Source organism: Bombus fervidus, unplaced genomic scaffold (genome assembly GCF_041682495.2).
Source record: "Bombus fervidus isolate BK054 unplaced genomic scaffold, iyBomFerv1 scaffold0148, whole genome shotgun sequence".
NCBI classification, from domain to species: Eukaryota; Metazoa; Arthropoda; class Insecta; order Hymenoptera; family Apidae; genus Bombus; species Bombus fervidus.
The window spans coordinates 3,358-25,493 of record NW_027212709.1 but is presented as its reverse complement, the minus strand read 5'-3'; the positions used below and the strand labels follow the sequence as shown (position 1 = coordinate 25,493).

Genomic DNA, 22,136 nt, shown 5'->3' with positions numbered 1-22,136 from the left:
AAATAACAAAATTAATATTATTAAAAAACTATATTTAAATCCTAATTATTTTATTTTATTAATATTTATTATTTTTTTAATTATTATATTATTTATTATAACAAAAATTTGTTTTATTGAAAATAAAAATTTACGAACAAAAAAATGAAAAAAATAATTCCAATAATTTATAAAATAAATTTAATAAATTTACCAATATCATTTATTAATTTACCAACACCAATTAATATTAATTATTTTTGAAATTTTGGATCGATTTTAGGAATATTTCTAATAATTCAAATTATTTCAGGATTATTTCTTTCTATACATTATTGTCCAAATATCAATATTGCATTTTACAGAATTTCTAACATTATAAAAGATATAAATTCAGGTTGATTAATTCGTTTAATTCATATAAATGGTGCTTCATTTTATTTTTTAATTATATATTTACATATTGCACGAAATATATTTTATTATTCATTTAAATTATTACAAGTTTGAATAATTGGTGTATCAATTTTATTTTTATCAATAGCAACTGCATTTTTAGGATATGTTCTTCCATGAGGTCAAATATCATTTTGAGGAGCAATAGTAATTACAAATTTAATTTCAGCAATTCCTTATATTGGGCAATTTATAGTTGAATGAATCTGAGGAGGATTTTCAATTAATAATGATACATTAAATCGATTTTATTCATTTCATTTTATTTTACCATTTATTATTCTTTTAATAGTTTTTATTCATTTAATAATTTTACATATTACAGGATCTTCAAATCCTATTCATTCTAAAATAAATATTTATAAAATTAATTTTCATCCATATTTTACAATTAAAGATATAATTACAATTATTTTAGTATTTATATTATTTATAATTATTAATCTTCAATTTCCATATATATTAGGAGATCCAGATAATTTTAAAATAGCAAATCCAATAATTACCCCAGTTCATATTAAACCAGAATGATATTTTTTATTTGCATATTCAATTTTACGAGTTATTCCTAATAAATTAGGAGGAGTAATTATATTATTTTTTTCAATTTTTATTCTATATTTAATTCCATTAATTAATTTAAATAATTTAAAAAATAATAAATTTTATTTTATAAATAAAATTATATATTGATGATTTATTAATATTTTTATTATATTAACTTGATTAGGAAGACAAATAATTGAATATCCATATATAAATTTAAATCAAATTTTTACTTTTATATATTTTTTTTATTTAATTCTTTCATTTTATATTAATAATATTTGAGATTTATTATTAAAAAATAATAATTATATTTAAATTTTATTAGTTAATGAACTTGAATAGTATATGTTTTGAAAACATAAATATAGAAATAAAATTTTCTATTAACTTTAAAAATATTAAATTATTAAAAATAATTCTTTAATCAAATAAATATAAAATGAATAAAATAAAATTAAAACTAATAATTCAATTCAACATATATTTATTAACTTGTCATATCGGATTCGAGGCAAAACCCCACGAATTATAATTAAAATAATTATATGAATTAAATATATAAAAATAAAATTAATTGATCAATTTATTAACCCATAAAATATAATAGTTATTAATATACTTATAAATATAATATTTATATATTCAGATAAAAAAATTAAAACAAATAATCTTCTAAAATATTCAATATTAAATCCTGAAACTAATTCAGATTCTCCTTCAATTAAATCAAATGGAACTCGATTTAAATCAATTAGTATTCTAATAAAAAAAATAATATATAAAGGATATATTAAAATTATAAATTTTATATTTAATTGAAAATTGATAAATCTATTTAAAGAATATCTTTCAATTATTATTATTAATATAAAAAATATTAAAAATAATAAAATTTCAAAAGAAATCATTTGAGAAATTGCCCGTAATGAACCTAAAATTGAATAATTACATAAAGAAACTCAACCAATTAATATAATTGGATAAACTATTAATCTTAAAATTAATATTAAATAAATAATTCTATTATCTATATAATAAAATTTATTAATTCAAGGATATCTTAATCATAATATTATTGATAAAAAAAATATAATTATTGGACTAATAAGATATGAATTTATAAAATTAAGAAAAAAAAATTCTTTTATTAATAATTTTAATGCATCTCTAAAAGGTTGTAAAAGTCCTTTAAATCCTACTTTATTAGGTCCTTTTCGTAATTGTATATATCTTAATATTTTACGTTCAAATAAAGTTAAAAAAGCTACTCTAATTAAAATTATTAAAATAAAAATTAAATAATTTATAATTATTATAATTATTATATATTATAATTTTTCTATAATTTAATTAAATTCTAAATTTAATGCACTAATATGCTAATATAATTAATTAAATATTTATTAGTTAATTTATAATAATTTAATTATAAATTATAGTCCTTTCGTACAAATAATTTATTAAATTTTATAGATAGAAACCAATCTGACTTACGTCGATTTGAACTCAAATCATGTAAGATTTTAAAAGTCGAACAGACTTAATTTTTAAACTTCTCCATTTAAAATTTATCTTAATTCAACATCGAGGTCGCAAACATCTTTATTAATATGATCTTTAAAAAGATATAACGCTGTTATCCCTAAGGTAATTTATTCTTTTGATTTATAATAAAAGATCAAAAATAGATTCTAAAATCAAAGTTTATTTTTAATATAAAGTTTTTTAAATTTATCAATCCTCCCAATTAAATATTAATATTTTTATTAAATAATTAATTAAATATTAATATAAAATTCTATAGGGTCTTATCGTCCCATAAAATTATTTAAGCATTTTTACTAAAAATTTAAATTCATTAAATATATATGAGACAGTATATATCTCATTAATTCTTTCATTCTAGTTTTCAATTAAAAAACAATTGATTATGCTACCTTTGTACAGTTAATTATACTGCAGCCATTTAATTAAAATCATTGGGCAGATCGACTTAAAATTATTTTCAATAAGCGATGTTTTTGATAAACAGGTGGATATATTAAATTTGCCTAATTCCTTATATATATATATTAAATATTTATTAATTATTACAAAAATATTACTAATTTAATCATTATAATTAATTTAAATAAATTAAAAATTATTTTTTTCTAATAAAAATATATTAAATACTAATATTAAATTTATAAATAAATTTTTAAAATAAAAAATTAAATTATTAAATATTTATTAATAAAAGTTATTTTTAAACTAATATAATTAAAATAATAATAAAATTAAAATTATTATATATTTAAATTTAAAGATTATCCCTTAAATTTTTTATATAAAAATATAAAAAAATTTTTAAAATAAATTTCTTATAATAATTATATATAAATTAAATTTATTTCAAAAAAAACTAGATATAAAAAAATTCGAATAACATATAATTTCTAAATATATATTTAAATTATTTTTATTATAATAATATATTTATATATTTAACTCTTTTTTTTTCGAGAATATTAAAATTATTAAATTATATTAATTAACCCTGATACAAAAGGTACAAATTATATTTTACTTATTTAATTTTAATAAAATTCATTTACATTACTTAATCTATTAATAAAATAATTGATTCAAAATTTTTACTAAAATAAAAAATATTTATAAAACTTTAAATAATATAATTAATTAAAATAAAATCTAAAATTTAAAATTTATTTTATTAAATAAAATTTTAATTTTATAAATTAATTAAACTTTTCATTGTAAATGAAATATTTTATATTAAACTAAAATTTTAACTAAAAACATTTTCCAATACTTTTACTATGTTACGACTTATTCCATTTTAATGAAATTGACGGGCAATTTGTACACTTTTCAAAACTAATTTCAATTTAATTAATTTATTAAATTTACTTTTAAATCCTCTTTCAAACTAATATTAAAATTAATTATTCAAAAATATAATTTATTATAACTCATAAATCCTTAAATATACTACATTTTGATTTGATTAATTATTCTAAATTAAATATTTATTTTAAATAATTTTATATAAAAATATACAACAATATATAAATATAAATAATTTAAGTAAATCTTATCGTGGACTATCAAATTAAACTACAAGTTTCTCTAATAAGAATGAAAAGCCGCCATATAATTTAATTTTAATGATTTTACATTTATTAGTAAATTAATTCTATTATCTTATATAATAGGGTATCTAATCCTAGTTTATTAATTTATTTTATTATTTTAATAAATAAAAAAAATTTAATATATTTTTAAATTAAATTTCACCTAAAATTTATAAATTTAATTAAATTATAAATTTATAATAAATACATATTAATTAATAAAATTAATTTATAAATTAAGTTTAACCGCTATTGCTGGCACTAAATTAATCTTTATTTAAATTTTTATCTAAATTTAACTTTCATTAAATATATTAAATTTAATTATTAAATTATATATATATATTTAATATCAAATTATTTTATATAAATATTAAAATATAATTAATTAATAAATCATCATAAAATTTATTTATATTATTAAATTAACTAATTCTTTTAAAATCAAAATTTAATATGCATAATTACATCAAATATAATATAAAATTATAATTAAATTATATTTAATATTCATATATATATATTATAAATTTTTATTTATAGCCCTCTCTTCTATAAATAAAAATTTAAAAATAATTTAAACCATTAAATTTTAAACGAACTTAAATGAATACTTTTACAACCCTCTCTCTCTTTTGTAATTATTATTCATTTAAAAATTTAAAATTTATTACAATAAACTTTCTTAAATTTAAATAATTAATTTATTATCTTTTATTTTAATAATTTACCATTAATATTCTTATACATATTTAATTTAAAAATTCAGTACTCTCAAACATTGTCCTAACCTTCAACAATTTCAACTAATAAATATGCTCCAAAATAATTAAAAATAAAAAAATTCATATATTTATCTTTTATTTTAATAATTTACCATTAATATTCTTATACATATTTAATTTAAAAATTCAGTACTCTCAAACATTGTCCTAACCTTCAACAATTTATTAGCCATATAACGTAATAAAGATTAAATCAACTAATAAATATGCTTCAAAATAATTAAAAATAAAAAATTCATATATATTTATCTTTTATTTTAATAATTTACCATTAATATTCTTATACATATTTAATTTAAAAATTCAGTACTCTCGAACATTGTCCTAACCTTCAACAATTTATTAGCCATATAACGTAATAAAGATTAAATCAACTAATAAATATGCTCCAAAATAATTAAAAATAAAAAAATTCATATATATTTATCTTTTATTTTAATAATTTACCATTAATATTCTTATACATATTTAATTTAAAAATTCAATACTCTCAAACATTGTCCTAACCTTCAACAATTTATTAGCCATATAACGTAATAAAGATTAAATCAACTAATAAATATGCTCCAAAATAATTAAAAATAAAAAAATTCATATATATTTATCTTTTATTTTAATAATTTACCATTAATATTCTTATACATATTTAATTTAAAAATTCAGTACTCTCGAACATTGTCCTAACCTTCAACAATTTATTAGCCATATAACGTAATAAAGATTAAATCAACTAATAAATATGCTCCAATTATTTTGTCAAATAAATTTATTTATTAATCATATATTTATGTCAAAATTGAATCAAGGTAATTTCCATTTTTTTTTTTTTTATTTTAAAAAAATGGAAATTACCTATTAAATAAAAAATTGAATATAAAATTTTTTTATTTTAATAGAAATTATATTAAAAATTAAATAAAATTATAGTTTTTTCAAAAAATTGGATTTTAAAGAATTTTTAAAAAATTTTATTTTTTAAAAAAATCCAATTTTTTGGAAAAAAAATACGATTTTTTGGAAAAAAATACGTTTTTTTGGAAAAAAAACCCGATTTTTAGCAAAAAAATCGGGTTTTTTGGATTATCTTGATAATAAGTATATATTAATATATAATTATTAATTTAGAATATATTTATATTAAAATCTTATATATATATTTAAATAATTATAAAAATTTAATATTTAATATATATATTTTTAAATTAAGTTGAAAAAAAAATTCTTTATATATAATTAAATAATTAACTATAATAGTTTAATTTAATATATATAAATTTTTAATTCTGAGATATATATATATATTATAATAAATCTTGGGAAACTATAATATATATATATATAATAAATTTATAATATATATATATATATATATATATATATATATATTTAAATAAATAAATAAATATATATATGTATTTAAATAAATAAATAAATAATATATATATATATATATATATTTAAATAAATAAATAAATAAATAAATAAATAAATAAATAAATAATATATATATATATATATATATATATATATACATATATATATATATATATATATATATACATATATATATATATATATATATATATATACATATATATATATATATATATATATATATATATATATATATATATATATTTAAATAGATAAATAATATATATATATATATATATTTAAATAAATAAATAAATATATTAATTGTAATTATTTATATAATATATAAATTTATTATATATATATATATTATAGTTTCCCAAGATTTATTATAATATATATATATATCTCAGAATTAAAAATTTATATATATTAAATTAAACCATTATAGTTAATTATTTAATTATATATAAAGAATTTTTTTTTCAACTTAATTTAAAAATATATATATTAAATATTAAATTTTTATAATTATTTAAATATATATATAAGATTTTAATATAAATATATTCTAAATTAATAATTATATATTAATATATACTTATTATCAAGATAATCCAAAAAACCCGATTTTTTTGCTAAAAATCGGGTTTTTTTTCCAAAAAAACGTATTTTTTTCCAAAAAATCGTATTTTTTTTCCAAAAAATTGGATTTTTTTAAAAAATAAAATTTTTTAAAAATTCTTTAAAATCCAATTTTTTGAAAAAACTATAATTTTATTTAATTTTTAATATAATTTCTATTAAAATAAAAAAATTTTATATTCAATTTTTTATTTAATAGGTAATTTCCATTTTTTTAAAATAAAAAAAAAAAAAATGGAAATTACCTTGATTCAATTTTGACATAAATATATGATTAATAAATAAATTTATTTGACAAAATAATTGGAGCATATTTATTAGTTGATTTAATCTTTATTACGTTATATGGCTAATAAATTGTTGAAGGTTAGGACAATGTTCGAGAGTACTGAATTTTTAAATTAAATATGTATAAGAATATTAATGGTAAATTATTAAAATAAAAGATAAATATATATGAATTTTTTTATTTTTAATTATTTTGGAGCATATTTATTAGTTGATTTAATCTTTATTACGTTATATGGCTAATAAATTGTTGAAGGTTAGGACAATGTTTGAGAGTATTGAATTTTTAAATTAAATATGTATAAGAATATTAATGGTAAATTATTAAAATAAAAGATAAATATATATGAATTTTTTTATTTTTAATTATTTTGGAGCATATTTATTAGTTGATTTAATCTTTATTACGTTATATGGCTAATAAATTGTTGAAGGTTAGGACAATGTTCGAGAGTACTGAATTTTTAAATTAAATATGTATAAGAATATTAATGGTAAATTATTAAAATAAAAGATAAATATATATGAATTTTTTTATTTTTAATTATTTTGGAGCATATTTATTAGTTGATTTAATCTTTATTACGTTATATGGCTAATAAATTGTTGAAGGTTAGGACAATGTTTGAGAGTATTGAATTTTTAAATTAAATATGTATAAGAATATTAATGGTAAATTATTAAAATAAAAGATAAATATATATGAATTTTTTTATTTTTAATTATTTTGGAGCATATTTATTAGTTGATTTAATCTTTATTACGTTATATGGCTAATAAATTGTTGAAGGTTAGGACAATGTTTGAGAGTACTGAATTTTTAAATTAAATATGTATAAGAATATTAATGGTAAATTATTAAAATAAAAGATAAATATATGAATTTTTAGTTTTTATTTAAAAAAATATTTTTTAAAATTTATTAATTTTTTAATATAATAAAAATTAATTTTCCTCTCAAAATTATTTTTATTAATAAAAAGTTTATATTTATTATTATTATAAAATTAAATTTTAATAATTAATTAATAATTTTTAGATTTAGATATAGCATATACACAAATATTTATGGTAAATTATTAAAATAAAAGATAAATATTTTTTTTAAAATTATTAATTTTTTAATATAATAAAAATTAATTTTCCTCTCAAAATTATTTTTATTAAAAAGTTAATATTTATGTTATAAAATTAAATTTTAATAATTAATTAATAATTTTAGATATAATATTAATATAAATATTAATAATAAATTATTAAAAATAAAGATAAATATATGAATTTTTTATTTTTTAATTATTTTGGAGTATATTTATTAGTTGATTTAATCTTTATTACGTTATATGGCTAATAAATTGTTAAAGGTTAGGACAATGTTTGAGAGTACTGAATTTTTAAATTAAATATGTATAAGAATATTAATGGTAAATTATTAAAATAAAAGATAAATATTTGAATTTTTAGTTTTTATTTAAAAAAATATTTTTTAAAATTTATTAATTTTTTAATATAATAAAAATTAATTTTCCTCTCAAAATTATTTTTATTAATAAAAAGTTTATATTTATTATTATTATAAAATTAAATTTTAATAATTAATTAATAATTTTTAGATTTAGATATAGCATATATACAAATATTTATGGTAAATTATTAAAATAAAAGATAAATATTTTTTTAAAATTATTAATTTTTTAATATAATAAAAATTAATTTTCCTCTCAAAATTATTTTTATTAAAAAAAGTTAATATTTATATTATAAAATTAAATTTTAATAATTAATTAATAATTTTAGATATAATAATACAAATATTAATGGTAAATTATTAAAATAAAAGATAAATATTTGAATTTTTAGTTTTTATTTAAAAAAATATTTTTTAAAATTTATTAATTTTTTAATATAATAAAAATTAATTTTCCTCTCAAAATTATTTTTATTAATAAAAAGTTTATATTTATTATTATTATAAAATTAAATTTTAATAATTAATTAATAATTTTTAGATTTAGATATAGTATATATACAAATATTTATGGTAAATTATTAAAATAAAAGATAAATATTTGAATTTTTGATTTTTATTTAAAAATAAATATTTTTTAAAATTTATTATTAATTTTTTTAATAAAAATTAATTTTCCTCTCAAAATTATTTTTATTAAAAAAATTAATATTTTATTATTATAAAATTAAATTTTAATAATTAATTAATAATTTTTAGATTTAGATATAGTATATATACAAATATTTATGGTAAATTATTAAAATAAAAGATAAATATTTGAATTTTTGATTTTTATTTAAAAATAAATATTTTTTAAAATTTATTATTAATTTTTTTAATAAAAATTAATTTTCCTCTCAAAATTATTTTTATTAAAAAAATTAATATTTTATTATTATAAAATTAAATTTTAATAATTAATAATTTTTAGATTTAGATATAGTATACATATGAATATTAATGATAAATTATTAAAATAATAGATTATTTTAATTTTTAATTTATTTATTTAAAAATAAATATTTTTTTAAAAATTTATTTATTTATTTTTTATAAAAATTTAATTTTTTCTCTCAAAATTAATTTTTTATAAAAAAATATTTAAAATTAAATTTTAATTTTAATAATTTATGAATTGATAATTTTTAAATAAAATAAAATATTAATGTAATTTATTAAAATAAAAATAAATTTAATTTTTATTAAAAATTATTTTTTATAAAAAATTTTTATTTCAAAATTAAATAAATTATTAATAATTTTATAGATTAGATATATTATTATTATAATTACTATTAAATGCAATTTAATTATTATTTAATTTAACTAATATCCATTCATTATATAATAGATTTATAGGCTTATATTTTGTTGATAAATTTATAAAATTTTTATATAATATTTATAAGATAAATTAAATTATTTATATATTATAATATATAATAAGCTAAGAAAGCTTATAGGTTCATACCCTATCGATAAATTTATAAAATTTTTATATAATATTTTTAATTTAAATTATTATTATTATTTTATTAATTTATTTTAATAAATAAAAATAATTTTATTTAAAATATTATATGAATTTATTTATAATAAATTAAAAATTATGAATTTAAAATTATAATTTTAAATAGTAATATGTCTGATAAAAGATATATTTTGATAAAATATTTATGTATATTTATAATTATACTATTACTATTATATTATTAATTAGTAAATATAAAAAGTAATAATAATAAATTAATTTAATTACTGTAGAAATTATTCTATATAATTTTTAAAAATTTATATGAAATATTAATTTATAATGGAAATTAGGTATTTATTTTAAATAAATTATTCATATTTTCATTATTATCAATAATTTATTTTTTTTATATATTAATAAATTCAAGAAGAATTTATATTCAATGATTATCAATAGAATTTTGTACGATTTTATTAATTAGGATAATTAATATTAAATCAAAAAATAAAATTGTAAGAATTATTTATTTTATTATTTCATCAATTTCAAGGTTATTATTAATTATAATAATTTTAATAAATTTTAATCAATTATATATAATTAAAATAAATAGAATAAATATAGTTTTTATAATTTCTATATTTATAAAAATTGGATTATTTCCATTTTGTTTTTGAATAATTTATATTTATAAAATTTCTTCATGAAATCAAATTTTTATTATTTCAACATTTATAAAATTTATTCCAATTTATTTTTATTCTTCTATAATCTATTTAACACCAATTTTTATTTATTTTTTAATTTTTAATAATTTTTTTATTTCTTTATATACAAATTTAAATTTTTCTGTAAAAAAAATATTTAGATGTTCATCTATTTTTAATTCTTTATTTTTTATTTTTATTGTTCAATTTAATAAAAATATATTTATTATATTATTTATAATTTATACTTTAATTTTTTTTATTATAATATTTTTATTAAATTATTATAATATTGATAATATAAATTTTAATAGAATTTCTTTAAAATCATTTAATTTTTTAATTCTTATATTATTTATGTATTCATCATTTCCATTATTTGTGACTTTTTTATTTAAATGAGAATTTATTTATTTAATAAATTTTTTTTTTAGAAATAGAATTATTTTTTTATTATTACTTTCAAGAATTTTAATATTATGAAATTACTTTATTTTATTTAAATTATTGATTTTAAAATTTAAATATAATAAAAATAATTTATTTATAAATAAAGAAATTATTAATATAAAATATTTATTGTTAATAATTATTTTTATATATTTATTTATATTTATTGTATTTAATATAATTTAATATAAAATTTTTAATCTTTAAATTTGCAATTTAAAATTTTTATTTAAACTATATTAAAAATTAAATAAAAATTTTAATTAAAAAAATATTTTAGTATTAAAAGAATTTTAATCTTTATTAATAAATTTACAATTTATTTCTTTTTCAGACATAATACTATTATATTAAAATTTTAAATTTAAGATTTTAAGTTATTGAAACTATTAATTTTCAAAATTAACAATATAAAAATTTTTATAAATCTTAATAATTAAATGATTAATATCTACAAATCATAAAAATATTGGAATAATATATTTTATTTTTGCTATATGATCAGGAATAATTGGTTCGTCAATAAGTTTATTAATTCGAATAGAATTAAGACATCCTGGTATATGAATTAATAATGATCAAGTTTATAATGCTTTAGTTACTAGTCATGCATTTTTAATAATTTTTTTTATAGTTATACCATTTTTAATTGGAGGATTTGGAAATTATTTAATTCCTTTAATATTAGGTTCTCCTGATATAGCATTCCCTCGAATAAATAATATTAGATTTTGATTACTTCCTCCTTCATTAATAATATTATTATTAAGAAATTTATTTACACCTAATGTTGGAACAGGATGAACTGTTTATCCTCCTTTGTCATCATATTTATTTCATTCATCTCCATCTGTAGATATTGCAATTTTTTCTTTACATATAACAGGAATTTCTTCAATTATTGGTTCTTTAAATTTTATTGTTACTATTATAATAATAAAAAATTATTCTTTAAATTATGATCAAATTAATTTATTTTCATGATCAGTTTGCATTACAGTTATTTTATTAATTTTATCTTTACCTGTATTAGCAGGTGCAATTACTATATTACTTTTTGATCGAAATTTTAATACATCTTTTTTTGACCCTATAGGAGGGGGAGATCCAATTCTTTATCAACATTTATTTTGATTTTTTGGTCATCCAGAAGTTTATATTTTAATTCTTCCAGGATTTGGATTAATTTCTCAAGTTATTATAAATGAAAGAGGAAAAAAAGAAACTTTTGGAAATTTAAGAATAATTTATGCAATATTAGGAATTGGGTTTTTAGGTTTTATTGTTTGAGCTCATCATATATTTACTGTAGGATTAGATGTTGATACTCGAGCTTATTTTACTTCAGCAACTATAATTATTGCAGTACCAACAGGAATTAAAGTTTTTAGATGATTAGCTACTTATCATGGATCAAAAATAAATTTTAACATTACTGTTATTTGATCAATTGGTTTTATTTTAATATTTACAATTGGTGGATTAACAGGAGTAATATTATCAAATTCTTCTATTGATATTATTTTACATGATACATATTATGTAGTTGGACATTTTCATTATGTATTATCTATAGGTGCAGTTTTTGCAATTATTACAAGATTAATTCATTGATATCCAATAATTACTGGCTTAATATTAAATCAAAAATGATTAAAAATTCAATTTATTATAATATTTATTGGAGTAAATCTAACTTTTTTTCCGCAACATTTTTTAGGATTAATAGCAATACCTCGACGATACTCTGATTATCCAGATTCATATTATTGTTGAAATTTAATTTCTTCAATTGGAGCAATAATTTCTATAAATAGAATATTTTTTTTAATTTTTATTATTTTTGAAAGAATAATTTCTAAACGTTTAATTTTATTTAAATTCAATCAATCATCTCTTGAATGATTAAATAATTATCCACCATATGACCATTCATTAGTTGAAGTTCCTTTATTAATAAAAAATAAAATTAAAAATATTTTTAATAGGTAAATTTATTAATTATTTAATATGGCAGATTAGTGCATTGAATTTAAAATTCAATTATAAAGAATTTTTCTTTTATTAAAAATTTCTACATGAAATATAGTTATATTTCAAGATTCAAATTCATTTTATTCAGATAATTTAATTTCATTTCATAATTTAACTATAATAATAATAGTTATAATTATTACTTTAACAATATTTTTTATTTTAGATTTTATTTGTAATAAATATTTAAATTTAGTTTTATTAAAAAATCATACTATTGAAATTGTTTGAACTTTAATTCCTATAATTATTTTAATAATTATTTGTTTTCCTTCTTTAAAAATTTTATATTATATTGATGAAATTATAAATCCTTATTTTTCAATTAAAGCTATTGGTCATCAATGATATTGATCTTATGAATATCCAGAATTTAATAATTATGAATTTGATTCTTATATATTAAATTATGAAAAAAAAGATCAATTTCGATTATTAGAAACTGACAATCGATTAATTATTCCATTTAAAATTTCAGTACGAATAATTATTTCTTCATTAGATGTAATTCATTCTTGAACAATTCCATCATTAGGAATTAAAGTTGATGCAGTTCCTGGACGTATTAATCAATTAAATTTATTTAGAATTCGTCCAGGAATTTATTTTGGTCAATGTTCAGAAATTTGTGGTATAAATCATAGATTTATACCAATTATGATAGAAAGAACTTCATATAATAATTTTTTAAATTGAATTAAAAATAAAATTTAAAAAGTTAGTTAATATAATAACATTAGATTGTCAATCTTAAATTAACATATTTATGTTACTTTTTAATTTTTCATTAGATATCTTAATAAAAGAATTGATCTTTTAAATCATTTATAGTAAAATTAAATTTACTTCTAATGTATTCCACAAATAATACCTATTAATTGATTAATAATTTTCTCAATAAATTTATTTTGTTTATTAATATTAATTGTTTTAATTAATTCATTAATTATTTTATATATAAGAACAAAAAAATCAAAATATTTTATTTATAAAAAATGAATATGATTATGATAAATTTATTTGAAATTTTTGATCCATCAATTAGAAGAAATCAAATTCAATTAAATTGAATTTTTATATTAACTCCTATTATTTTATTTCCAAATTTATATTGATTAATTCCTTCACGTTTAGTAATAATTTTTAAACTATTAATTGATTATTTATTTAATGAATTTAAAATAATTATAACTAATAAATATATTATAAATATTTCTGTATTTTTAGGAATTATAATTTATATTATAATATTAAATTTGATTAGATTAATTCCTTATATTTTTACTTTAACAAGACATTTAATATTTAATTTATCTATATCACTTTCTTTATGAATAAGATTTATTATTTATTCTGTAATTAATTTTCCGATAAAAACTCTAAGACATTTAGTTCCATTAAATTCACCAAAATTTTTAATAAATTTTATAGTAATTATTGAATTAATTAGATTAATTATTCGACCTTGAACTTTATCAATTCGACTTTCAGCAAATTTAATTGCGGGTCATTTAATTTTAGTTTTATTAAGAAATTTTTTAATAAATTTTATATTATTATCTTCATTTACAATAATAATTGAAAATATATTATTAATTTTAGAAATTTCAATAGCTTTTATTCAAGCTTATGTTTTTTCAATTTTATTAATTTTATATTTTTATGAATCAATTAATTAATGAAAAAAAATTTTCCATTTCATATAGTAACTCTTAGTCCTTGACCTATTATTTCATCAATAAGTCTTATAAATTTTTTATTAAGAATTATTATTTGAATTTATATAAATAATTTAATTATAATAAATTATAATTTAATTATTTTAATCATATCTGTATTTATATGATTTCGAGATATCGTTCGAGAAAGAACATTTCAAGGTATACATTCAATATATGTAATAAAAATATTAAAATTTAGAATAATTATATTTATTATTTCAGAATTATTTTTTTTTATTTCTTTTTTTTGAACATTTTTTCATAATTCAATTTCTCCATCAATTGAAATTAATTCAATATGACCACCAAAAATAATCAAATTTTTTAATCCATTTGAAATTCCTTTATTAAATTCAATTATTTTAATTATATCAGGATTTACTGTAACATTAAGACATTATAATACATTAAATAATAAATTTAAATCAAGAGTTTATATATTATTAATAACTATTATTTTAGGATTTTATTTTAATATTATACAAGTTTTTGAATATTATAATTCATATTTTTGTATTAATGATAGAATTTATGGATCAATCTTTTTTTTATCAACTGGATTTCATGGTATACATGTATTGATTGGTACATTAATACTTTTATATTCATTAATTCGAATAATAAATAATCATTTTTCATCAATTCATCATATTAATTATGAATTTTCTATTTGATATTGACATTTTGTTGATGTAATTTGATTATTTATTTATATATTTTATTATATTTTAATAAATTAATATAAAATATATAGTATAAAAATTACATTTAATTTCCAATTAAAAAATTTAATTAAAATATTAATATATTTAATAAATAATCATTATTTTTTTTTATTAATTATAATTATTTTATTATTAATTATTATTTTAAATAAATTTTTATCAATATTTAAAAAATTAAATTTTGAAAAAAATCTTCCATATGAATGTGGATTTGATCCAATTACAAAAATAAATATTCCATTTTCATTACCATTTTATTTAATTTCATTAACATTTTTAATTTTTGATATTGAAATTATTTTACTTATTCCATTAATTTCATTTATTAAAACTTTAAATTCTTTATATTTATTTATTTTAATAATTTTTTTTTTTTTTATATTAATTTTTTCATTATTTATAGAATGATCTTGTAATTTATTAAATTGAATATTTTAAATTATTTATAAAATATTATATAAGGATTTATTTTAAATCAAATTTTTAAGTCGAAATTAAAAGTAAATATTTTACTTCTTATATTTTAATGAAATAATTAAAATAAAGCTTCTAACTTTATATTTGGTATTAAATATATCATTATTTCTTTTAAAATTTAAAATAATTTAATTGAAGCCAAAAAGAGGCATTTTATTGTTAATAAAATTATTGAATTTAAAAATTCCAATTAATACAATAATATTTTGTAATATAAATATTATTTATATAGTTTAAATAAAACATTATATTTTCAATATAAAATTATTAATATTTTTTAATTATAAATATAATATATTTAAAAATTAAAAATAATTTCCTTAATATTTTCAATATTATGCTCTAATTTTATAAGCTATTTAAATATACAAATAATGTTAAAATTAAACTTATATAATAAATGTAAATTAATAATAAAAATGTAATTTTTAAATTTAAATTAACATCAATAATATAATTTATATAATTTATTATTTTTCCTGAAATTTTTTCAAAAAATTCTTTTTCAAAATAAAATTCATAATATATTAATTTAATTATTAAATTATTAATAATATATTTATAAAAAAATTTTATTATAAAAAATCTTTTAATAAATATAATTATTTTTTTAGAAAAATTTAAATTATTTAAAATTAATGTAAATATTAATCCTATGAATATTATTTTAAAAACAAAATATTTATAAATAATTATTAAATTGATATTTTTATAAATATAAAAAAAATTATAAATTAATTTACTTAATACTAATATTATTAATAAAATAATAATTATTCTTAAAATTATAATAAAATCTTCTTTTAAATTAATTAAATTAATTATATAATTTTTTTTAATTAAAGTTAAAATAATTCGTAAAGAATATGATACCGTAAAAATTGTTCCTAATATTAAATTAATTATTCTAAAAATTCTTATTTTATTTAAGAAATAATATTCAATAATTAAATCTTTAGAATAAAATCCAACTAAAAATGGAAAACCACATAATATTAATAATGAAAATATTAATAATAATCCTTTTATTGGATATAAATAAAATATTCCATAATAAAAACGAAAATTTTGAATACCAATTATATAATGAATAAATCTTCCAGCACATATGAACATTATAGATTTAAAAAAAGCATGAATAAATAAATGTAAAAATGTTAAATCTGTTATTCCTAAAGAATAAATTCTTATTATAAATCCTAATTGTCTTAAAGTTGATAAAGCAATAATTTTTTTAAAATCTATTTCAAAATTAGCTATAATACCAGAAATTAATATAGTTAAACTTGAAACTAATAAAATTAATTTTTTATATTTAATTTCAATTATTATTTCATAATTAATTAATAAATAAATTCCGGCCGTAACTAAAGTTGATGAATGAACTAAAGAAGAAACAGGTGTAGGAGCTATTATTGCTGCAGGTAATCAAATTATAAATATTAATTGAGCTCTTTTTGTAAAAATTATTATTAAAAATATAAATAATATAAATTTATTTATATTATAAAAAAATAAATTTCATCTACCAAATATTATTATAAAAGAAATAATTATTAATAGTCTAGTATCCCCTAATCGATTTAAAATTACAGTTATTATTCCTGAATTAAATGATAAAATTTTTTGATAATAAATAATTAAACAATAAGAAATTAAACCTAAACCATCTCATCCTAATAATAATGTTAATATATTAGGTCTTATAATTAAAAAAATTATTGATATTAAAAATAATAATATTAAATAATAAAACCGATTAATAAAAAAATTATCTCTAAAATCTATATATCTTATTCTATATATTAAAATTAATGATCTAATTAATATAACTAGAAATGAAAATAATAATAATTTAAAATTTATTATTAAAATAAAATTTAATTTTATTGAATTAAACCTAAAAATTAGTCATTCAAAAATATATATTTTATTTATTAATAATATATATATTCTTATATAAATAAATAATAATCTTATAATAAATAATATAATTCTTGAAATTAATATTTTTATAATAATTTAAAATAAATTAATTATATCATTGAAATCACAATTCAATATTTTTTATTAAACTATTTAAATAAAAAAATAAATTAAAAACAAAAAAATTTAAAGGTAATAAATGTAAAATTAAAGTTAAATAATTTAATAATAAACAATTATTAATATTTATAATTAAATCATAAATTTTTCCATATTGGATAAATCTAAATAAATAAATTGAATAAATAAATCTAAATAAACAATATATAATTAAAAATATAAATAAATATTTACATCAATATATTAATCTTATTAGTAAAAAAATTTCTCTAACTATATTTAAAGAAATTGGAGCTCCAGAATTAAAAATACATATTAAAAATCATATTATTGATATTGAAGGTATTAAATTGATTATACCTTTATTAATAAAAATTAAACGTCTATTAGTTTGTATATAAATTATATTAACTAAATAAAATAATCCTGAAGAAACAAGTCCATGAGAAATTATTATTATTAATCTTCCTAAAATTCCTAATTTAATTTCTAATAATAATCCTATTGATATAATTCCTATATGAATTACAGAAGATAAAGCAATAATTAATTTTATATCAAATTGAATTAAACAAATAAATCTTAAAAACAATATTCCTAAAATATTAATAAATATAAAAAAAGTTAATAAATTATTTATTAAAAATTTAAATATAAAAATTAATCGTAATAATCCATATCTTCCTAATTTTAATATAATTGAAGCTAAAATTATAGATCTAAAAAATGAGGCTTCTACATGAGCTTTAATTAATCATCCATGAAATAAGTATATAGGGATTTTAACTAAAAAAGATATTAATATATAAATAAAACTAAATAAATCTAATTTTAAATCAACTATTTCTAAATAAAAAAAACATATACTGCCTTCTAAATCTAAAATTTTAAAAATAAAATATAATATAGGTAAAGAAAAAATTAATGTGTAAAATATTATATAAAAAGAAGCTAAAATACGATCTTCTATATAACCTCATTCTATAATTATATAAAAGATTAATAATAATCTAGCTTCATATATAAAATAAAAAATTAATAAATCTATTGATAAAAAATTTATTAATATTAGTAATATTAAAATAAAATTTATTATTAAACATTTTTTTGTATATTCTTTTAAATTTAAAAAAATTAATCTAAAAATTCAAAATATTATTAAAATTAAATAATTTGAATAATAATTAATTCCTAAATTTCTAAAAATATAAATTCATTTAATTCATCTTAAATTTATTAAATAAATAAAACTTATTAAAAATATTATATTTCTTAAAATTATAAAATCTAAAAATTTTATAAAAAAAATTATATAAAAAAAAATAAAAATTTCAATCATTTTTAATATAAATTAATAAAATTAATTTTTTGATGACCATATTCATAATTTATTCTAACTATTAATGATAATCCTAAAACTCCTTCACAAACTGAATAAATTAAATAAATTAAAAAAATTCAATTATTATAATTAATTGAAATTATATTAAATAAAATCATTATAATTAAATATTCCATTCCAATTAAAAAATTTAAAAAATAAACAAAATAATTTATTATAATAAATAATATAAAAATAATTAAATTAACAATCAAAAAAATTGAAATTAATTAATAATTAATATGTTATATAGTTTAACTAAAAACATTAATTTTGTAAATTAAAATTTTAAAATTAATTAATATAACAAAAATTTAAAAATTTCAAAAAAATTTAATTTTCATAAATATCTATAATTCCCAAAATTATAATTTTATTTAAACTATTTTTTGGTTAATTTTTAAAATGAAAATTTTAATTATTTTTAATATTATTTTATTTACAAATTTTTACATAAATTTAATATTAATTTTAAATTATATATTTATAAATATTTTTATTTCACCTTTAAAACAACTAATATATTTAATTTTTTATGTAATTTTAATAATAATTAATATTTTAATTTTAAAACAAAATATTTCATTAAATTTATTTATTTTAATTATTATTTTTATTAGAGGAATTTTAATTTTATTTTCTTATTTTATTTGTTTAATTAATAATTTAACAAAAAAAAATAATTTTTTAAATTTAATTTTTTTAAATTTATTTTTAATTATATTTATTATAATTCAAATAAAACAATTAAATAAATTTATTATAAAAAATTATAATTTTAATTTTGTAAAAAATAACAAAATTAATATTATTAAAAAACTATATTTAAATCCTAATTATTTTATTTTATTAATATTTATTATTTTTTTAATTATTATATTATTTATTATAACAAAAATTTGTTTTATTGAAAATAAAAATTTACGAACAAAAAAATGAAAAAAATAATTCCAATAATTTATAAAATAAATTTAATAAATTTACCAATATCATTTATTAATTTACCAACACCAATTAATATTAATTATTTTTGAAATTTTGGATCGATTTTAGGAATATTTCTAATAATTCAAATTATTTCAGGATTATTTCTTTCTATACATTATTGTCCAAATATCAATATTGCATTTTACAGAATTTCTAACATTATAAAAGATATAAATTCAGGTTGATTAATTCGTTTAATTCATATAAATGGTGCTTCATTTTATTTTTTAATTATATATTTACATATTGCACGAAATATATTTTATTATTCATTTAAATTATTACAAGTTTGAATAATTGGTGTATCAATTTTATTTTTATCAATAGCAACTGCATTTTTAGGATATGTTCTTCCATGAGGTCAAATATCATTTTGAGGAGCAATAGTAATTACAAATTTAATTTCAGCAATTCCTTATATTGGGCAATTTATAGTTGAATGAATCTGAGGAGGATTTTCAATTAATAATGATACATTAAATCGATTTTATTCATTTCATTTTATTTTACCATTTATTATTCTTTTAATAGTTTTTATTCATTTAATAATTTTACATATTACAGGATCTTCAAATCCTATTCATTCTAAAATAAATATTTATAAAATTAATTTTCATCCATATTTTACAATTAAAGATATAATTACAATTATTTTAGTATTTATATTATTTATAATTATTAATCTTCAATTTCCATATATATTAGGAGATCCAGATAATTTTAAAATAGCAAATCCAATAATTACCCCAGTTCATATTAAACCAGAATGATATTTTTTATTTGCATATTCAATTTTACGAGTTATTCCTAATAAATTAGGAGGAGTAATTATATTATTTTTTTCAATTTTTATTCTATATTTAATTCCATTAATTAATTTAAATAATTTAAAAAATAATAAATTTTATTTTATAAATAAAATTATATATTGATGATTTATTAATATTTTTATTATATTAACTTGATTAGGAAGACAAATAATTGAATATCCATATATAAATTTAAATCAAATTTTTACTTTTATATATTTTTTTTATTTAATTCTTTCATTTTATATTAATAATATTTGAGATTTATTATTAAAAAATAATAATTATATTTAAATTTTATTAGTTAATGAACTTGAATAGTATATGTTTTGAAAACATAAATATAGAAATAAAATTTTCTATTAACTTTAAAAATATTAAATTATTAAAAATAATTCTTTAATCAAATAAATATAAAATGAATAAAATAAAATTAAAACTAATAATTCAATTCAACATATATTTATTAACTTGTCATATCGGATTCGAGGCAAAACCCCACGAATTATAATTAAAATAATTATATGAATTAAATATATAAAAATAAAATTAATTGATCAATTTATTAACCCATAAAATATAATAGTTATTAATATACTTAT

The 22,136-nt window shown here is 13.0% G+C and overlaps 2 protein-coding genes across 2 annotated transcripts; both read left to right on the top strand.

The window, feature by feature from the left end:
- Positions 1-31: 31 nt before the first annotated feature.
- LOC139997708 (cytochrome b-like) lies at positions 32-1,302 on the top strand. The gene is given in 1 exon segment (XM_072021702.1): positions 32-1,302. A coding segment is annotated over 1 exon segment (1,122 nt). The 5' UTR covers positions 32-144; the 3' UTR covers positions 1,267-1,302.
- A 19,249-nt stretch (positions 1,303-20,551) lies between these two features.
- Positions 20,552-21,831, top strand: LOC139997707 (cytochrome b-like). Its single transcript, XM_072021701.1, is given in 1 exon segment — positions 20,552-21,831. A coding segment is annotated over 1 exon segment (1,122 nt). The 5' UTR covers positions 20,552-20,673; the 3' UTR covers positions 21,796-21,831.
- The last annotated feature ends 305 nt before the right edge of the window (positions 21,832-22,136 follow it).